Source organism: Periophthalmus magnuspinnatus, chromosome 22 (assembly GCF_009829125.3).
Source record: "Periophthalmus magnuspinnatus isolate fPerMag1 chromosome 22, fPerMag1.2.pri, whole genome shotgun sequence".
Classification (NCBI taxonomy): domain Eukaryota; kingdom Metazoa; phylum Chordata; class Actinopteri; order Gobiiformes; family Gobiidae; genus Periophthalmus; species Periophthalmus magnuspinnatus.
Genome location: NC_047147.1, coordinates 15575492 through 15595753, shown reverse-complemented (window position 1 = coordinate 15595753; position 20262 = coordinate 15575492). Strand labels below are relative to the sequence as shown.

The 20262-nt window shown below is 44.0% G+C and overlaps 2 protein-coding genes across 2 annotated transcripts; one reads left to right on the top strand and one right to left on the bottom strand.

The window, feature by feature from the left end:
- Positions 1 to 5092: 5092 nt before the first annotated feature.
- On the bottom strand, positions 5093 to 6869 carry LOC117391047 (tRNA (guanine(37)-N1)-methyltransferase-like). The gene is made up of 5 exons (XM_033988867.2): positions 6833 to 6869; positions 6187 to 6728; positions 5975 to 6099; positions 5266 to 5905; positions 5093 to 5192 (listed from the first exon to the last, which is right to left on the bottom strand). Exons 1-5 carry the CDS (start codon positions 6841 to 6843, stop codon positions 5131 to 5133), a joined length of 1380 nt encoding a protein of 459 aa, XP_033844758.1. The 5' UTR covers positions 6844 to 6869; the 3' UTR covers positions 5093 to 5130.
- Positions 6870 to 6951: 82 nt separating this feature from the next.
- On the top strand, positions 6952 to 16633 carry LOC117391057 (probable sodium-coupled neutral amino acid transporter 6). The gene is made up of 16 exons (XM_033988870.2): positions 6952 to 7171; positions 7976 to 8103; positions 8190 to 8263; positions 8520 to 8572; positions 8642 to 8681; positions 11199 to 11277; positions 12691 to 12776; positions 12911 to 12969; positions 13041 to 13109; positions 13468 to 13524; positions 13734 to 13813; positions 13888 to 13988; positions 14123 to 14247; positions 14319 to 14463; positions 14615 to 14709; positions 15955 to 16633. Exons 1-16 carry the CDS (start codon positions 7115 to 7117, stop codon positions 16036 to 16038), a joined length of 1332 nt encoding a protein of 443 aa, XP_033844761.1. The 5' UTR covers positions 6952 to 7114; the 3' UTR covers positions 16039 to 16633.
- Positions 16634 to 20262: the final 3629 nt, after the last annotated feature.

The window sequence follows — 20262 nt, the reverse complement described above, 5'->3', positions numbered from 1 at the left end:
AATGAGTTTATTGTTGTTTTCTGTTGTATCACACGTCTGGACTATTGTATTTTTGTTAATGGTGTCTTATAAGCCCATTAAAGGGCTCGGCATTCTTTGTATGCAAGACAATAATAAACTAAATCAATCAATCAATCTATAATCGGCCTCGCCTCCACGCACAGTTTGGGCTCTGGAACCCAACTCCTTGAGAGGGGCTGGACTCTCCATTTCTCTGGCGTTGCCCGCGGGGAGAGGCGGCGAGCTGGTGTGGGCTTGCTCATTGCCCCACAGCTCAGCCGCCACGTGTTGGAGTTCACCCCGGTAAACAAGAGGGTCGTGTCCCTGCGCCTTCAGGTTGGGGACAGGTCTCTCATTGTTGTGGTGGCCTACGGGCCAAACAGCAGTGTAGACTACCTGGCCTTCTCGGAGTCCCTGTGAGGGGTACTAGACAGTCTACCGACCGGGGACTCCGTTGTTCTCCTGGGGGACTTCAACACCCACGACAGTGACACCTGGAGGGGCGTGATTGGGAAGAACGGCCTCCCAGATCTGAACTCGAGTGGTGTTTTGTTACTGGACTTCTGTGCTAATCACAGTTTGTCCATAACAAACACCATGTTTGAGCACAAGGGTGTCCATCAGTGCACGTGGCACCAGGACACCCTAGGTCGGAGGTCGATGATGTCATCTGATCTCCAGCCGCGTGTCTTGGACACTCGGGTGAAGAGAGGGGCTGAGCTGTCCACTGATCACCACCTGGTGGTGAGTTGAATCCGCTGGCGGAGGAGGAAGCCGGACAGACCTGGCAGGCCCAAGCGTACCGTAAGGGTCTGTTGGGAACGCCTGGCAGAGCCTTCTGTCAGGGGTCTTCAAATCACACCTCCGGGAGAACTTCTTCCTGATCCCGGGGGAGGCTGGAGACATGGACTCCGAGTGGGCCATGTTCTCCACCACTATTGTCGATGCGGCCGCTCGTAGCTGTGGTCGTAAGATCTGCGGTGCTTGTCGTGGCGGCAATCCCGAACCCGGTGGTGGACACCGGAAGTAAGGGATGCCGTCAAGCTGAAGGGGGTGCTCCGGGAGTATGGGGTCCGGGGCTTTTTGCTAAGGGCTGTCCGGTCCCTGTATGACCGGAGCAGGGGCTGTGTTCGCATTGCTGGCAGTAAGTCAGACCTGTTCCCGGTGCATGTTGGACTGCCCTTTGTCACCGATCCTGTTCATTATATTTATGGACAGAATTTCTAGCGCAGCAGGGCCGAGGGGGTCTTGGTTCGGGAACCACAGGATCTCATCTCTGCTGTTTGCGGATGATATTGTCCTGATGGCTTCTTCTTCAGAACCTGCAGCAGGCACTGGGGCGGTTTGCAGCTGAGTGTGAAGCGGCTGGGATGAGAATCATCTCCTCCAAATCCGAGGCCATGGTTCTCGACCGGTGGGAGAGTCTGTCTCAAGTGGAGGAGTTCAGTATCTCGGGGTCTTGTTCACGAGTGAGGGAAGGATGGAGCGTGAGATTGACAGGCGGATCGGCGCAGCGTCTGCAGTGATGTGGTCGCTGTATCGGTCTGTTGTGGTAAAGAAGGAGATGAGCCAGAAGGCGGACTGGACTCTGTAGTGCACAATCCATGTGTTAAAATGATGTCTCGAGCTCTCTGAACCATTCTTTCACAATTTAAGCCCAATGAATCCTGACATTGTCATCTTGGAATATGCCCATGCCATCAGGGAAGAAAAAATCCATTGACGGAATAACCTGGTCATTCAGTATATTCAGGTGTCAGCTGACCTCATTCTTTGAGCACAGACTGTTGTTGAACGTAGACCTGACAGTTGATAAAGCCAGGCTCTGTGTGTGTGTGTGTGTGTGGGTGTGTTATATATATAGATACTATTAATATATATATATATATATATATATATATATATATATATATATATATATATATATATATATATATATATATATATATATATATATATATATATATATATATATATATATATATACATATACATATACATATATATATATATATCACACACCCACACACACACACACACACACAGAGCCTGGCTTTATCAACTGTCAGGTCTACGTTCAACAACAGTCTGTGCTCAAAGAATGAGGTCAGCTGACACCTGAATATACTGAATGACCAGGTTATTCCGTCAATGGATTTTTTTCTTCCCTGATGGCATGGGCATATTCCAAGATGACAATGTCAGGATTCATTGGGCTTAAATTGTGAAAGAATGGTTCAGAGAGCTCGAGACATCATTTTAACACATGGATTGTGCACTACAGAGTCCAGTCCGCCTTCTGGCTCATCTCCTTCTTTACCACAACAGACCGATACAGCGACCACATCACTGCAGACGCTGCGCCGATCCGCCTGTCAATCTCACGCTCCATCCTTCCCTCACTCGTGAACAAGACCCCGAGATACTTGAACTCCTCCACTTGAGACAGACTCTCCCACCGGTCGAGAACCATGGCCTCGGATTTGGAGGAGATGATTCTCATCCCAGCCGCTTCACACTCAGCTGCAAACCGCCCCAGTGCCTGCTGCAGGTTCTGAAGAAGAAGCCATCAGGACAATATCATCCGCAAACAGCAGAGATGAGATCCTGTGGTTCCCGAACCAGACCCCCTCCGGCCCCTGGCTGCGCCTAGAAATTCTGTCCATAAATATAATGAACAGGATCGGTGACAAAGGGCAGTCCAACATGCACCGGGAACAGGTCTGACTTACTGCCAGCAATGCGAACACAGCCCCTGCTCCGGTCATACAGGGACCGGACAGCCCTTAGCAAAAAGCCCCGGACCCCATACTCCCGGAGCACCCCCCTTCAGCTTGACGGCATCCCTTACTTCCGGTGTCCACCACCGGGTTCGGGGATTGCCGCCACGACAAGCACCGCAGATCTTACGACCACAGCTACGAGCGGCCGCATCGACAATAGTGGTGGAGAACATGGCCCACTCGGAGTCCATGTCTCCAGCCTCCCCCGGGATCAGGAAGAAGTTCTCCCGGAGGTGTGATTTGAAGACCCCTGACAGAAGGCTCTGCCAGGCGTTCCCAACAGACCCTTACGGTACGCTTGGGCCTGCCAGGTCTGTCCGGCTTCCTCCTCCGCCAGCGGATTCAACTCACCACCAGGTGGTGATCAGTGGACAGCTCAGCCCCTCTCTTCACCCGAGTGTCCAAGACACGCGGCTGGAGATCAGATGACATCATCGACCTCCGACCTAGGGTGTCCTGGTGCCACGTGCACTGATGGACACCCTTGTGCTCAAACATGGTGTTTGTTATGGACAAACTGTGATTAGCACAGAAGTCCAGTAACAAAACACCACTCGAGTTCAGATCTGGGAGGCCGTTCTTCCCAATCACGCCCCTCCAGGTGTCACTGTCGTGGGTGTTGAAGTCCCCCAGGAGAACAACGGAGTCCCCGGTCGGTAGACTGTCTAGTACCCCTCACAGGGACTCCGAGAAGGCCAGGTAGTCTACACTGCTGTTTGGCCCGTAGGCCACCACAACAATGAGAGACCTGTCCCCAACCTGAAGGCGCAGGGACACGACCCTCTTGTTTACCGGGGTGAACTCCAACACGTGGCGGCTGAGCTGTGGGGCAATGAGCAAGCCCACACCAGCTCGCCGCCTCTCCCCGCGGGCAACGCCAGAGAAATGGAGAGTCCAGCCCCTCTCAAGGAGTTGGGTTCCAGAGCCCAAACTGTGCGTGGAGGCGAGGCCGATTATAGATTGATTGATTGATTTAGTTTATTATTGTCTTGCATACAAAGAATGCCGAGCCCTTTAATGGGCTTATAAGACACCATTAACAAAAATACAATAGTCCAGACGTGTGATACAACAGAAAACAACAATAAACTCATTTAAACAAACTCATCTGCCGCTTCTTCCAGGCTTTACATAGAAATGATGCCAACTTATAAACTTATCAAAATTAGAATTAAACAACCATTTCATCTTGCTGTCATCATCACACCAGACCATTTCAGGGCACTAGGTGAACATTTCATTAAATAAAGGATTTCTAAATTCATCATAAAATGGACAATACAACAAAAAATGAACTTCACTTTCTACTTTGCCCAACTCACATAAACCACAAAATCTTTCTTCTTCAGGGGTTTGAGAGAACGTCCAATATCTAGTCGGTAACGCTAGCACAAGCTCCGGCTCCTTCCCCCCCAGCGAGGTGACATTCCATGTCCCCAGAGCTAGTCTCCATGGAGATCCGGTCGTTGAGGCCCCGGCCTTCGACTGCCGCCCAGATCTCCATGCACCAGCCCCTTATGGATCCTCTTGCAGGTGGTGGGTCCACATGAGGACGACCCAACGTCACTCCTTCGGGCTGAGCCTGGCCGGGCCCCGTGGGCAGAAGCCCGGCCACCAGGCGCTCGCTGTCGAGCACCCACCCCAAGTCTGGCTCCAGGGTGGGGCCCCAGTAATGCAGGTCCGGGCAACATAGCTGGCCTTGATTTAACTCCCTTCATAAAGGGCTTCTGAACCGCTCTTAGTCAGACACGTCTCCCTGGATCTGTTTGCCATGGGTGACCCTACCAGGGGCATGAAGCCCCCGACAACATAGCTCCCAGGATCATTCAGACACTCAAACCCCTCTACCACGTTAAGGTGGCGGTTCAGGGAGGGGTCAATGCAAGATCTTGGTGAAAAAAAAAATATATATTTATTTTTTTCTTGGTGAAAAATTAATACAACACTGGATGGAAATAAATCTTGTGACATTACAGAAGCTTTTCGAAACAATGTCACAGCGAATGCATGCCGTAATCAAAGCTAAAGACGGTCCAACAAAATATTAGTGTCTGACCTTTTTTTTGACCTTTTTGGCTAGGCAGTGTATGTATATATATTTATAAAAATATATATAAAACGTGTCAATTTATAGGGGTAGAAGTACTTCAAGCCATAATGTAGGGTACAGGTAGACCTGTCACACATTTCAAATTATGAAATTTGATACATTGCTGAAATAAATATTGACAATAAATTATTTTATGTATACAATACTGAAACTAATTTGTTTTACTGACACAATAACCCTAAAGCAAATTTGTTTTTGTTAAAAATATTTATTTCTTGCATTCAGAATCCAGTGCCATTATGTTGTCTGAGCAGCCTCTTCACATTTCTGTCTCTTTGCAGCTGGTTCATCTGCACACTCTGAAATGAGAACTACATATTAAATTGAATTGATAATATATTTGTAAAAGAGTTAAAACTGTATCATTCTCACCTGTGACTGTGGGCTTGCTGCTATATAGGACCTCTTTGGGAACACTGAAACTCACACACATCATGTCTTTGTTAGGTGCCACATTGCGCACAAAATGCACTGAGCTCCTGTTTTCCAGTGAGAATCCAACGGCCTCAGAAGCCCTATGCGTGACGTCCCGGGCTGGGTTGTCATCTTTAGAGAAGCCATAGCAGTGCACAGTGGGCAGTTGTGAGTCACTAGGGGGCTCGTGCTGCAGCAGACCTCTGAAAGCATCCAAGAAGTCTATGGCCAGAGCAGGCAAGTTCATCACCACATGTAAAGTTGCCTTCTGCTTCAGCAGTACAGGCAGCTCCTGTCGTAGAGGGCCCTGAATAAATCCTCGGCCATCCAGGTTAAATGTTCTCACTCTGTTGTCCACTTTGTTGAGTTTACAGTTGTGCTGTAGCCATCGGTAGGACTCAGGGTTTAGATCATTGGCCAAAACACTGGCACCACAGCGAGCAGCTGGAATGGCGAAGGGTCCCACGCCAGCGAACACATCAAAAACGGTGTCTCCTGGTTTCACCTGCTGCACAATCCGCTGGTGCTCAGTACTCAGCCGTGGGTTCCAATAAACCCGTGAGAAGTCAAACTCATACGTGACCCCATTCTCTTTCACCTATAGTAGGCAATGTCTATAATGTAATATATTTTAAATACAATGACTGATCATATGACTGTGACCTACTTTTGCCACCATGTTTTCCTCTCCAGCCAGCACCTCCATCTTGAAGTTTCTGTAGGTGGAATCTATAGTATTTGTTTTATTGACCACACAGGTCACTCCTGGGTTTTTATCCATAATGACTTGACCTGCAAGACAAAATGTAAACCAACCTAATACGAAGGCATTGAGATGTTTTTTTGTTTGTTTTATTTCATTTTCATTTATAATCTCACCAATAAGGTTCCTATAGGGCAGCTGGTGCTCCCTCAGGTTCATGTGTGCGATGTGCCCCACTCTGCTGAAGCCCGAGGTCACGTCTTGTCCCAGAGGCAGCACTGCCTCCAGTACCTCCTCACTCTTCAGGTTCTCATAGCCCAGAGTCATCTGATAGTCCTGCAGCTCCAGGAGAACAGAGAAGGACCTGAGCGCCTCTGCCTCTGCTCCACTGAAGCTGCTGGGAGAGGACACTTTGTGAGGGTCCAAAAGAACCAAACGACAGTCACTGTTGCCCTCTCTCTCTGGCACCACACGGGACAAACCAGGCCGCTGGATAATTACATTCTTCAGGCTCTTCACCACTTTATTAAGAACTTTAACGGGCACCCGGAGAGCTGGGACGGTAATGTTCCTTGTGAAAGCCTCTCTGTTGAGACTGGTCATACCGCGCACCTCTGGAGGAGGGCTGTACAATTTGAGGTAATCTTTAGGATCCATGCAGGCGGAGCACACAGCTTTTCTGTGCGTTTGTGGAGACTTTAAGGCTCTAAAGAGCAATCTGCGAAGACACAATATTGCAGTTACAACTAAATATCATTCAGGAACTCATCAACATAGCTCTGTCTCCAATTAAATCACACATCACCGTATTTCAGAGCTCACCTCAACATCATCCGCTCTCGGGCATGCTGGCACTGACGTCATCAACCAGGGACGAGTGCGCGCGCCTGGTTTTGATTGGTCAGAAAATTGAACGCTGATTGGTCATCCTCTTCACTGACGTTTCAAGGCGACAAAATAAACAAACTTGTGAAAAGTTGTCGGGAGATTAGACCGCGTGATAAAAGTATGGGATTATAAAAACTCTGTGTTTTGTGTCGAGGAGCTGCGCGGTGTGAGTGAGGTTAGAGTGCAGTCTGTGCTCCCACTGCGCGACAGGCTGCCATGAGTGACACCAGAGGAAACGAGGAGGAAAATGAAGTTACACTTTTACTCACAAACGTAAGTCCTGATGGTAATCATACTGACAATGGTGGCACATGTAAGTAAAGTGTAAAATAATGTAATGTGTTACTTCATATGCTCATTTATTTCTCCTCCGTTCTTCGGCATTCCTCTTTTTTCTCTGGATTTGATCATGTCAGCAGTTTCCAAAACTCATACTCAGCTTGTTTCTGCTGTTGCTCAAGTGCATTTAGAAAAATGCTGATATGAATTAACTCATATATTTTACAACTAATTTACAGCAGTATGTTAAACATGTATGACTACAATTTGATCATTATTGAGTACTTTTAATACCTTAGGCCTTGTTCAGTTAATTAACATGCATGTTACATAATATACAGGTATGTGACCATCACATGCTCATGCTTACTGATCAGGGATTTACATGTAATCGAGAAATGTAATTTATATAGGCATTCGTTTTTAGAACACTTACAATTAAATGTAGATGTTTAAAACCAATCCTATTTGTTTCCTGGGGCACAACAGAAATTCCAAGTCAATCCAAGAGTAGTCCACAGGTCAGCCAGACTTGTCCAATCCCGGGCTGAAGCAAAGGGCCCATTATGACCAGGATATTCCCTATAAGAGAGGTCATGCAGTCTCTGCAGCTCTCCTGTGCCTGAGCCTGGGCAGCTGTCCCACTGTAAACAGCTTAAATCCCTGTCCATCTCCTCTCATCCTGTGATATACCACTGCAGTGCTCCATCTGCAGCCTGGATAGTATCTCCTCACTATTGAATAGCTTTGTCCTGTTGTGGCAGTGCGTTACATTGATTATGTTGGTGTTCTGTGCAGGGCATGGGCAGCCAGAGCAGAGAAGCCTCCTTCGCTTTTTCTGTTTTTAACCTGATGAATGCCATCATGGGCAGTGGCATTCTGGGCCTAGCTTATGCAATGGCCAACACAGGCATTGTTGGATTTTGGTGAGTGAAGTATTGAGCTGCTGGGTTCTCAAAACTTGCCTTTAATTTTTGATTCCACTGTTTTGTTTTGTTTTTGTGCTCCACAGTTTACTTCTGATGTTAGTGTCTTCTCTGGCAGCCTACTCAGTCCACCTCCTCCTAAAGCTTTGTGACCAAACAGGTGACCCTTTTTATTATTACTGTATCATAGATGAGGAAACCCCATTTCAAAATACATTAGTTAATATTAAACCAAACATAGTGACACTTGCTTTGTTTTAGATAGAGTTCATTAGCATTGACTATTATGCTCTTATCAACTGATATCAACTTCACAACTATAGATTGGTTTAGATAATGTCCAACAGTGAAAAGAAATTGAAGACCATTTTTTTCCTTTTTTGCATTAGAGATAGAACTATTGTGTTTTTTCACAGGTATCAATTCATACGAAAGTCTTGGGGAGCGGGCATTACAAAAACCTGGAAAGGTATGAAAATTTGTTTACAGACAGAGATCATTGTATTTATTTATCTAAACATCATTATATATTCTCCAGGTCTTGGTTGGATGTGCTATTTTGATTCAAAACATTGGTGGTGAGTCAATTCCTTGACACCTACGAGTACCAATATTCGGTTGATTTCATTAGGAGTTTTGCCCCCTACTGCCCCCTACTGCCTGTCTGATATTTTCCCTTTTTTCCCCATTAGCTGTGGTCCTGTCACCTCTGACCTTTCTCTTTAATATCCTGTTACACCTATCTCCTCACTCTCTTATCTCTTTTCCCTGTCTCTCTCCTCTCCCTTGTTTCTCTCCCCTGTCTCCCATGTCTCTCCTTTCTCATTCCTCTACCCTGTTGCACCTGTCTCACTCCTCTCTCTTGCCTCTCTTCCCTGTCTTTCCTTTCTCACTACTCTCCCTTGCCTCCCCTGCCTCTCCTGTCCCTCCTGTCTCTCCTGTCTCCCCTGTCTCACTCCTCTCCCTTGTCTCTCTCCCGTTTCTCCTTCCTCACTCCTCTCCCCTGTCTCCCCTGTCTCTACTGCCTCACTCCTCTTCCCTGGCTCCCCTGTCTCACTCCTCTCCCCTGCCTTCCCTGTCTCCCCTGTCTCCCGTTTCTCACTCTTCTCCCCTGTCTCCACTGTCTCTTCTTCTCCCTTGTCTCTCTTCCTTGTCTCTCTTCCTTGTCTCTCTTCCTTGTCTCTCTTCCTTGTCTTCCCGGTCTCTCTCCTAACTCTGTCTCCCCAGTCTCTCCTTTCTAACTCCTCTCCCTGTCTCCCCTTTCTCACTCCTCTCCCTTGTCTCTCTCCTCTCCCCTGTCTCCATGTCTCACTTCTCTCCCCTGTCTTGCTCCCCTGTCTCCTTTCTCTCTCCTCACCCTGTCTCCTGTCTCTCCTCTTTCACTCCTGTCCCCTGTCTCCCTCCCTTGTCTCCCCTGTCTCTCTACTCACCCTTTCTCATCTTTCTCTCTCCCTTTTCTGTCTCCCTTGTCTTTCTCCTTTGTCTCCCTTGTCTCACACATCTCCACTGTGTCCCCTGTATCACTCCCCCCCGTCTCTCTCGCCTGTCTCCCTCTTCTTCCTTGTCTCTCTCCCCTGTCGCTCCCATCGCTCTCCGCTCCCCTTTCTCTCTTCCCTATTTCCCCTGTCTCACGCATCTCCCTTGTCTTTCTCCCCTGCGTCACTCCTCTCCCCTCTCCCCTGTTTCTCTCCACTGTCTTTCGTCTGCCTCAACTCCTTCGCAGATCCTACATTAGTGCCCCACTTGTACTGAAGTGTGTGGAGGTGGCAGCACTGCACCCTCTGTCTGTGTGAACTCCAGGCCCCGTATAATAGAGGGCAATTAGTAATGCTCTGAGTAAACATTCATTTACACAGCCTAAGGCTGATTTGACCTTAATTAACAAGCAGCCCAACTCTCTCACAGGAAGCCCCTAATGAAATCAAAGAGAGGCAGGAGGCCTCACATTTTCTGCACAATTGTTAAGAAAAATATTTTTTTTCTTTTCTCTTCACTCAAAGGTCATATATTAAACGTGTAATTTGTAAGTATTGTCCCACCAGGAATTGCAGTGACCGTAATGTTGTGCTTCCAAACTAACTGCATGCTTTTAAGCAGGTTTCCTCGTTGAACAGTGATAATAATTTTATATATATATATATATATATATATATATATATATATATATATATATATATATATAATTTTTTTAAGTTATTCAACTAAAGATGTTGCTTGAAATCTTCCATTTAGTGACACATACATTTTTTAAAAGTCATTGGTTATTACAGAGAAAGGGTAACCCTCTGTCTGTGTGGGCTGTAGAGTTTTGGAGGAATTTTCCAAGCTAAACGAATACAGGATCTAGGGGATTATAGGAAAAGCTTATTTAAGGGGCGAATGCAAGTCCTGCCTCAGGGTATTGAGGTCCAGGCTAACTCTTTGGGCTAACTCAGGCTCTGTCTGGCTTCCTCGGTCTAAATACCTCCAACATATCTGCAAATAGAAATTACCACAGCACTGCACAATTGCTGCTTTGTCCTCTTCTGGAACCAGATATTACATCAACTTATACAGCCATATCTCGTTCACCTTTTGTTTTTGTGTTTCTTCTACTGGTGTGATATTGAGTAGTGACCCAGAGCTCTTGTCTGATTGGTTAACTCAGAGCTCTATCCAGGGCTTGGTAATATCCTGTGTGTAGTTGTGAGGTGGAACGGTTCAGGAGCCTAGATTAGTGTCACAGATCATTATTGTTAGCATTCCTGCCTCACATTTCCCCAACAGCTGGAACATCTGCAGAGTGTCTGCTGCAGGGCTTTGCTGGAGATCTGCTAGAGCCCACTCCACCCTCTGCATTAACCGGGAGACACTCTGCCCTCGCTCCTTTTTCCCCTTTCCTTACCTGCTTTAGGACAATGTTGATTCCATTTTTGGACCAATTTTCAGACCAATATTTGGCAGAATAAGAATAGGTTTGAGCAATTAAAACAGAGCTTCTCTAGAACAACAGAAAAAACAGAGTATAAGAGATAAGAAGAGTAATGTAACACATTATTAACATAAGTGACCTGATGTTATTTGTGTACGAAACATTTCCATTTATTTTCTCGCAGCCATGTCATCTTATTTGTTCATCCTGAAGTCAGAGCTTCCTGCTGCCATTAATAATTTCCTAAATGCAAACGGTGCAGGGTAAGTATCTACAGCACGGTAGTTAAATTATATATATTATATTCACCATCCTCCACAGCTGCGGTCATATGTATTTTGTAAATGTGTAATGGGCCAAAAAGTCTCAATCAAGTCTCTGCTATAGTGGGTTACATCACATTTGGTGCAGTATGAAATGTGTGAGACAACGGAGAGCATGGAATGGCCATATAAATTATTGATCACTTTATTATCTGCCTCGTGGGTGTAGGGACTACAGTCTGATTGTTACACATCTGAATGTACAGCTGCTTTGGATTAGTGTTTAGTCCAAATCTTTCACACATGTTCCCCCATCAGACTGATACTGCAGCAGATCAGTTATGCCATTGTAATTGCACCCCTTGCTGAGAGGACCAAACACTTGTGTTAATGAGAGCCATTCAAAACTGAACAGACCCTGCTCCACTGATGTCCAAGTCAGTTGTCCTCAACTCCAAAAAGAGCTATTTTCTGCTGATGTAAATGCTTATGTTGTTTAGTTCTAACATGAGTGTGTAGAGGAGCAGCACAGCTGTCCAACTGGAGCAGGTGCTATTAGGCCACTCATAAAGACGAGTGGAGCCCGTCCCCTGACCCCACACTTCCACAGACTGACAGCCCTCTCCTAACCCAATCTTCACAACCTTCACTCAGCCTATACACATAAACACACAGGATTGACAACTTACTTTATAGAATTCTATGGAGATATACACTGCCTGACCAAAAAAAGTCACCACTTGGATTTAATTAAGCAATTAGGTATGAGCCTCCTCCAGTTGGTCAGGTCTAGGTATGAAGTATGTGCTCAAAGAATGAGGTCAGCTGACTACCTGATTATACTGAATGACCAGGTTATTCCATCAGTGGATTTTTTTCTTCCCTGATGGCACGGGCATATTCCACGATGACAAAGCCAGGATTCATTGGACTCAAATTGTGAAAGAATGGTTCAGGGTGCATGAGACAACATTTTCACACATGAATTGGTCACCACAGAGTCCAGACCTTAACCCCATTGAGAATTGTGTATTTTGATCATTTCCTTGACTTAAGACTGAAATGTCTGGAAATAAATAAATAAAGTAAGTAAGTAAAGTAAGCAAATCTTTGGGATGTGCTGGAGCAGGCTTTGCACAGCACAAGATCTTGGCGAAAAATTAATACAACACTGGATGGAAATAAATCTTGTGACACTGCAGAAGCTTATCAAAACAATGCCACAGCGAATGCGTGCCATAATAAAAAATAAAGGCGGTCCAACAAAATATTAGAGTGTGATGTGTGACCTTTTTTTTTTTTTTTTTTTGCTGGCGACTTTTTTTTTTTTGGCCAGGCAGTGTACCTGTTCTATAGAATGAATGAATGACTTCCACTGTTGCAAAGTCAATTTATTTTCCCCCCTTTTTTCAGAACTACCTGGTATGAAGATGGGCGGCTTCTGCTAATACTGATTACGCTTTGTTTTGTTTTACCTTTGGCAATATTGCCAAGAGTTGGTAAGCAATTTGTTACAAACACCCAAAAAAGCTGTGTGCTACGCCTGCATGGATCCTTGTTGTTTGTTCTTGTTTTTGTATGCTTGATGATAATAATACATTTTAATAAAGTCTGTTGTTTGTCCAAACTGCAGGGTTTCTGGGTTATACCAGTGGTTTGGCGTTTCTCTTCATGCTGTACTTCACAGTTGTGGTGAGTGATGTGTGTCAGAACATATCGTCTTGTGGTACTTGCTCTATTGTGGCTGATTGTGTGTCCTAAAGGTTGTGATGAAGAAGTGGACCATCCCTTGTCCTCTGCCCAACATCACAGTCTCATTTGGATCCTTCCAGGTAACAAACATAAGATTTAACAACTAACGGCCACAATCTTTCCAGCCATGCCAGCCAGATTTAGATTGTGTTGAGAGTATATATGTGCCATCAGTGTTTGTTTAACATCTCCTGTCATTGTAACTCTGAGCAAGCTAGAGCTCCTTGCACCAGGTTAGACAACGGTGGCTTGTTTGAAGTTTTCCTCTATGTTGGAGGAGGACTAGAGTCAAACTGACTTTTGGAGAGGGGAGTTGAAGTGTCCCTGTCAAACCTGGAAGTGACATTTGACCCTATGGAGTTCAGCGCATGAGATAACTTCCATGAACCCACTCTGAAGCTCTTCCTTGTTCTAACCAATGTCTCATTGTCCCTTCAGGTATCGAATTCATCAGGCTCAGAGTGTACAGCCAAACTCTTTGTCCTGTCGAGTAAGGTATGTACCAAGCCCTCCATATGTGGAACCTGGGATAGTGACAAGCTGTGGAAAGTCTGTCTGCTGTTCTGTGGTTTTCTCACAAGAAGACCACAGAACAGCAGAAGGTCTGTGTCATGTTTATGACACAGTGATACCATATGTGAATGTTCTTAGCACATTAGAGCCCCTTGATTTCTGTGATCTGACAATTGTGCTGTGTTATGCAGAGTGCATATGCCATCCCCACAATGGCCTTTTCCTTCCTGTGTCACACTGCTGTCCTGCCCATCTACTGTGAGCTAGACCGGTTCGTAACTAATCTTTTTATAGTCTATTTCCCACTTAAAAAGCAGTTACACTAATTACACATGTGTGTTTCAGACCGACTAAGAAGAGGATGCAGAGGGTTACAAACTTGAGTATTAGCCTTAGCTTCATTCTCTACCTGGTATCAGCCTTGTTTGGATACCTCACCTTCTATGGTAGGAAACACATAGAGGAAATACTGTACTTTTATTCATTCATCAGATATTGTCAAAGTCCCACCTTATTTTCCCACCATCCATCCAATCAAAGAATGATTTTTGCCCTTACCCCCTTTGGTCTACCTCTCCAGCTCATGTGGACTCTGAGTTGCTGCAGGGATATGACGCCTATCTGCCGCGAGACATTGTAGTGATGACTGTGAGAATTGCCATCCTGCTCTCTGTCCTCCTCACTGTACCGCTCATCCACTTTCCTGTAAGCAAAGATAGAACTCTACCCAGTTACTTCTCACATTCCTGTCTGCTAATAAAATATGCATGTTTTAGGCCCGTAAAGCAGTCATCCTCCTTTTGTTTGGATCACGCCGTTTCTCCTGGTGGATCCACTCCCTGACTACTGTCTGCATTCTGGCTGTCGTGTTGATCTTGGCCATCTTTGTTCCTGACATCAGAAATGTCTTTGGAGTGGTTGGTATGTGCTCATTTAAGTGTAATTCATACAGTGGGTTTAGTTTCCAAGGCACATGAGCTCGACCTGTATTGATCCCAGTTCACTGATGGCCGTATATCCTTGTGTATAATTAATGTCACATGTTGTTATGAGTATTTCCTGTTTGGTCTAGGGTCGACCACCTCCAGCTGCCTGCTGTTTGTTTTCCCTGGTCTTTTCTACCTCAGGATCAGCAATCAGCGCTTCAGGTCTTTGGACTATATTGGGGTAAGTGAAGTGTAATTATATTGTGTTCATCTGTCCAAATTTGGACAGCAACCCCCTCTGATAGGTTTCAACTATTGGAAAGATTGATACAAAACTGTGTCTTCATTGGTGGCTATGTTTATATTCACACCAAAAATCTTATTACTACTGGTATATGATTTCTGGATTTCTAGATTATTGTCTGACATGCAAGACAATGAACATTACATTGTTCACACCTGTGCAGTTTTTGACTAATGTACCAAAGACAAAACTGAAAGAGAAAATATAAAAGACTGAAAGATTATTATTTTTTTTAATCCTTGTACATTTTCTTCCAAGTACAATAGTTGCTTTAAAATTCCATTGATTCACTAAATTGTGACCAAGTGTTTTTGATCATGTTTCTTTTATGCACAACAAAAACAGATCTTATTATTAGGTTATCTGTTTATTTTAGTTATTTTTACTGAACTTGTAAATGTATCCCAGTTAGTGTATATACCTACCAGCTGAACAGGAACTTTTAAGGTTCTATGGGAGTAGTCTGCACGGGGGGAACTTTTTATTATTTTATTAATATTACCTAGATTATGTTTATTCTAAACAGTCATGAATAATATTTTTGTGTATTTAAGTGACTAAATGTAACACTGGCTAATACTGGTTACAAAGTGTCATAGATTTATCTTAAATGTAACTTTTAAAATTGTGTCAGTATTGGCATTTACTGAAGAAATTGTATAAAATGTCAATAACATTAATTGAATGAAAATGTGATAGTGGCAATATGTCAAGTCTTGGACATACACTAGACATAAGTGTAATTTCCATTGGTTTCTCATCTTCAGCATAGATAAGAAACCAAGGAAAATTATGTATTAACGAATATTTCTATAAATATGTCAATTTTAGCTGCTTAATTTTGCTACCAACAGACATACAGAAAACACAATAGTAAAAACAATAATTGTAGAATTAGCACAAGCTGCACAAAAAGGTTTCATTTCAGTCATCATGTAAATTAATTAAACACTTGGAATATGACATTAGAATAGGACCTAAAGGGTCTAAGGAAATTATATTATATAAATTATTATAGTTTATTACCTCTCTAAAATGTTGTAATAGATGTTATATTGTGTGGTAAATATTGATAATAATACATAATGAGATTTGGACATTGTTACAACTAGTTATATGAATATAACAAACTGCAGTGTTTTTATTTGTGTATATATTTAGCTAGTGTGCTGTTTGTTTCAGGCAGCTTTTCTGGTGGTGTTTGGTGTGATGGTGGGAGTCTTGAGTTTGACATTGATCATCTGGACATGGGTCCAGAGCTTCTGAGGTCTGCCACAAATCAACACAACAGAGGGAGGTGAATGGAAGACCTCTGTAGGGATGCATAACACTCAGTTACTACTAAACAAATGAAGATGAAGAACAAAACTCCAGACCATTTTTATATGTTTTTACCTGACATCTGTTAGGAGTGAGACAGAGGCACAGTAGCATTATTTTGAAGCATCATGAAAATACCTCCATTTTACACTGTCAGAATACAAATGTTTTGACCTCACATTTGTGAATTCTATGAAATGGGCAAAAGCAGCCACTACAGTAAACGTTTTGCCTCAGGTAACATTCAATAACTTGACTGATTTATACAGAGTCTGTATGATTCAAATGATTTTATGTTTGATCATTAATGATTATATATAAGGGAACACTCTATAATAATATGCATATTGTGTCATTTTGTATGTTTTATATATTTTTAATGTATGCATGTGTTATGCAATAGTCAGTTCATTATCTCTTTATTTTTAAAATGTATATTTTATAATCTATTGTTTACAATCCCATTGTTTTTTGCTGCTATCTTCTAAGGTGCAAATCAGTCCTTACACAAAATATAATTTTTAATAAAAGGACCAAATCTATGGATGTGCTCATGTCTTTATTTCACTGCTGTAGAACTAATTGATAGGCCCCAACCTGAGGTTTCCATCAAATATCTACTGTTTTTACTTTCTTGCGAAACACAACACACTCCTGGTTTTGAGTCCATGTTCCTACAGTGCTGCTTTTGGTGGTCCTCAAATCCTTTCCCTGAACACATGCTGTCCCAAGCACTGTGTGCAAAGGGGTAGCTCCGTCCTAGTCTGTTCTCTATAGAATCTCCTTGAGGAAAAGTATCCCAAGAACAATTGACAGAGCTCTCTCCAGGCATAGCACAAGGTTACCCCCTAGTGTCTAAGTTGTATATTTGTCATCTAGCCATCTTGCCCAGTTGTTGTACTATTTTGACATAAGCCACTCACGTTAGGTCAGGTTGAAGCGGCCCACCATCTGTTTGGTGTTTACCACAGTCTTGTCTAACAGGCATTCCTCTGGGAGTCTGTTTCTGTGAGCCCTAAACACTGCTGGCATTATGAGGGCTTCCCCTGTCTTTCACGGTGGCCCACGCATCACTCCCTGTGAATGAATCATTTACAGATGTAATGATTTAGGTAAATTGTAATAGTAGTTTTAATACAGTATATCCTTTCCTTATACCTGAGGAATATATGAAACTTACATAACACTATATTAAATATGTTGCTAATGGAAGCTTTATGTTGACAAAATTATGTTTACTTTTTGCCTTTTGTATTTCTCATTCCCTGAAAATAAATTGTTCTATTGAGCAAAACACAAGACCCTTGTGGCACAGTAAGGGCATTGATTGTATGTAGCAGTATGACAGACATTTCTCTATTATTAACCAAAGCAGATTCAGCAGAGCAAGGACAAGTGCATATCTCCTTTCAGACCTGCAGCACAGTGGATACAACACAAAGACTTTACATCTTATTGACTGCATGTATTTCTATGGTACCTGCTCTCACTATTCACTGTTTGATGATGCAGTGAGTGCGGCTGGTGTTCATAGGCACAGCCGATGAAGATACAGTGGTGTTATGTGGGTAAGAGTAATTTGTCAAAAGTGACAAGTATGATGGTTTGAATAACTGCTGTTATAAACAGACTGACAAAAACAACATGAGATAGATATTTATTTAGTAAGGTATACGAGACACACACTTTCACAGTAAATGTCTACCTAAAGGTTTTGTCATTGTTCCTCTGAGTGGGGGTGTTCTGGACTCTCCTCTGGGCTGGGCCTAGGGCTGAGCTCTTAATGCAGGCCTGACGCCTCCCTGGCGCAGGGGCCATGCTGGAGCACATCTGGATCTGATTAAATGGAACAGGGCTATGACACCGCCCCCACCTCCAAGTCAGCTCCACTGTCCACTCTCACATTCCTCCAATCTCAGGACACAAATCAACATATAAGCCATTACATGTATTTTACTGAATCCACCTTTTTACTAACCAAAGCTATTGTATTGTTTATACATGTGCTGTGACTGGACATGATCAGTTTGTTTTCTCACCATTTGTAATCTAATGTTGTCAGGATTACTTTGGCTGTTTAGATGGTCTCTGATGTGTTTTGGATCTGACATTAATTTGAGCCAACTTGCTAATAGATTTGGTTCCACTTGCATTTTAGCAGTTTAACTCTATTAACCAGACCAATAACTTACTTCTAAGGTTAAAAATGTGTGTTTGTCAGTGAACATATTTCTCTGCTCTCACATTGGTTGTAAAGAAAAACCATGGTGAATTATGAATCATGCGAAGGGTTGTTCTATAACTTATCAGACCAGCCCCTCTTTCACCGGGTCACCATCCAGTTTAGTGCCCCGCTGGCTGTTAGGTACTACTGCTCTGCTTCATTAGCTGCAGATATAGGGCGTACGTGGGCTGAAAGCCAGAGGATTGAGCTGTTCAGAGCAACATGCACATAAAGTGAGCCCAGACCCTGAGTGTAGGTGGAAACTCCCCAGGTGGCTGGAATTAAAGCCAGAGAGCAGAACCACTCTTGATGCTTAGAGAGGGGAGAGGGGGGTAGCTCTGTAACCATGTTATAACCTTGGTCATGTTGAAATGATACATCACTTTGAATGTGTTTCCACCAGCATAAAGGCAGCGTGACAGTAGCAGGCATATCTTCTCCCATCTGCGTTAAAGAGGCATGTAGAAGATGGAATGTCTGGAAGGATATAGGCATAGTTAAACACTGTAACCACCAAAACAAGAGTTACATACAGTGAAAATATTAAGCTAAATATAAACCAGAACTAAAACAACTAGGGTTTAAATCAGCGTTGGTTATCCAGGACTACCCCAGATCTAAACCAGGACTAAACCAAAATGAAAAGATGCTCTATGTAACTTTACTAATGAAGGGTGTATCACCTGCTTGTCTCCCTGGAGATGTTATTGCTTTGCCTGCCACAGTTTGGCACTAAATTTATCTTTCTCCATGGACACAGGCAGATGATTCTACCAGCCCAAATTACTGGTCCGATCTGTGGAAAAGCAAGACTGCGACAGGAATGGAAACAACATGGAACATGCACCTTTAATCCAGGAATAATTCAGGTCTGATACAGGACAAAATGAGAGAGTACTCCAGGCTTACACTGCCATCTGCTGGTCAAATAAATGCACTCTCTCAATTTAGCAGCATAAAGTTTTATATAACTCCGCCACAATTAAACCCGTACAGAAAGGTCTGCTTCTATTCATGGACTACAAGGACAGAGCAGTAAGGTTTGAACAGAGTTTGTGCAGGTTAAGAAACATTTGGGGCCGTGGCGTTAATAGTATGTCTTGTGTGCTGGCTGCGTCACTATCTCGACCCTATGCGCGCGCGAAGGTCATACACTTCACCGTTTACGAGATGCTCCCCCTTTCCTCCGGGCTTGCTCCGAGCACTTTATTCCTCACAGCTGGGGCTGAGAGCTGTGGAGCACCGTGGGGTCAGAGCAGAGGTCACAACTCACACCATTAACGACTGACTGCAGACTGATGGCTGCGTTTTGGGGTGAAGCAGTAGAGCTCCTTCAGAGATAGAGTGGCGAACGGAATGTGAGGACACGGTCTGGGATCAAAAGTGGGAATTACGTTCAGTGGTTTTGGACTGGTGTTACAATACAGTACAGAGTAAAAAGAGATGACACTGAGGACAGAGCAGTTCTGCCTTATAGGCCTATTTTAAAGAGCCTCTTGTTCTGCTGCTACTACCACTCTACAATTAGTCCTACTATACTACTAGACCATAGACTGTACAAAGAAGTTTTTAAAAAAAATATATATATATACAGCCTATGTGCTAGACCCTGAGACTGTAGATGTGATGATACTCCCTGATGGAGCCAGTTTTTCCTGTATTGTATATTACAGTCCATCCATCCATTTTCTTCCGCTTATCTGGGGCCGGGTCGCGGAGGCAGCAGTCTAAGCAGGGACTCCCAGACTTCCCTCACCCCAGACACGTCCTCCTGCTCCTCCGTTGGGACCCCAAGGCATTCCCAGGCCAGCCGAGAGACCTACTCCCTCCAGCATGTCCTGGGTCTTCCCCGGGGTCTCCTCCCGGTGGGACATGCCCAAAACACCTCCCTAGGGAGGCGTCCAGGAGGCATACTGAGCAGATGCCCGAGCAACCTCAGCTGGTTC

Coding starts and splice junctions, on each gene's coding strand:
- LOC117391057 (XM_033988870.2), top strand. CDS start 7,115: ATGAGTGACACCAGAGGAAACGAGGAGGAAAATGAAGTTACACTTTTA. Junction 12,777..12,910: donor GGCAATATTGCCAAGAGTTG/GTAAGCAATTTG, acceptor TCCAAACTGCAG/GGTTTCTGGGTTATACCAGT. Junction 13,110..13,467: donor TCTCATTTGGATCCTTCCAG/GTAACAAACATA, acceptor TTGTCCCTTCAG/GTATCGAATTCATCAGGCTC.
- LOC117391047 (XM_033988867.2), bottom strand. Junction 5,906..5,974: donor AGGAAAACATGGTGGCAAAA/GTAGGTCACAGT, acceptor TGCCTACTATAG/GTGAAAGAGAATGGGGTCAC. Junction 5,193..5,265: donor CAGCAAGCCCACAGTCACAG/GTGAGAATGATA, acceptor TTCTCATTTCAG/AGTGTGCAGATGAACCAGCT.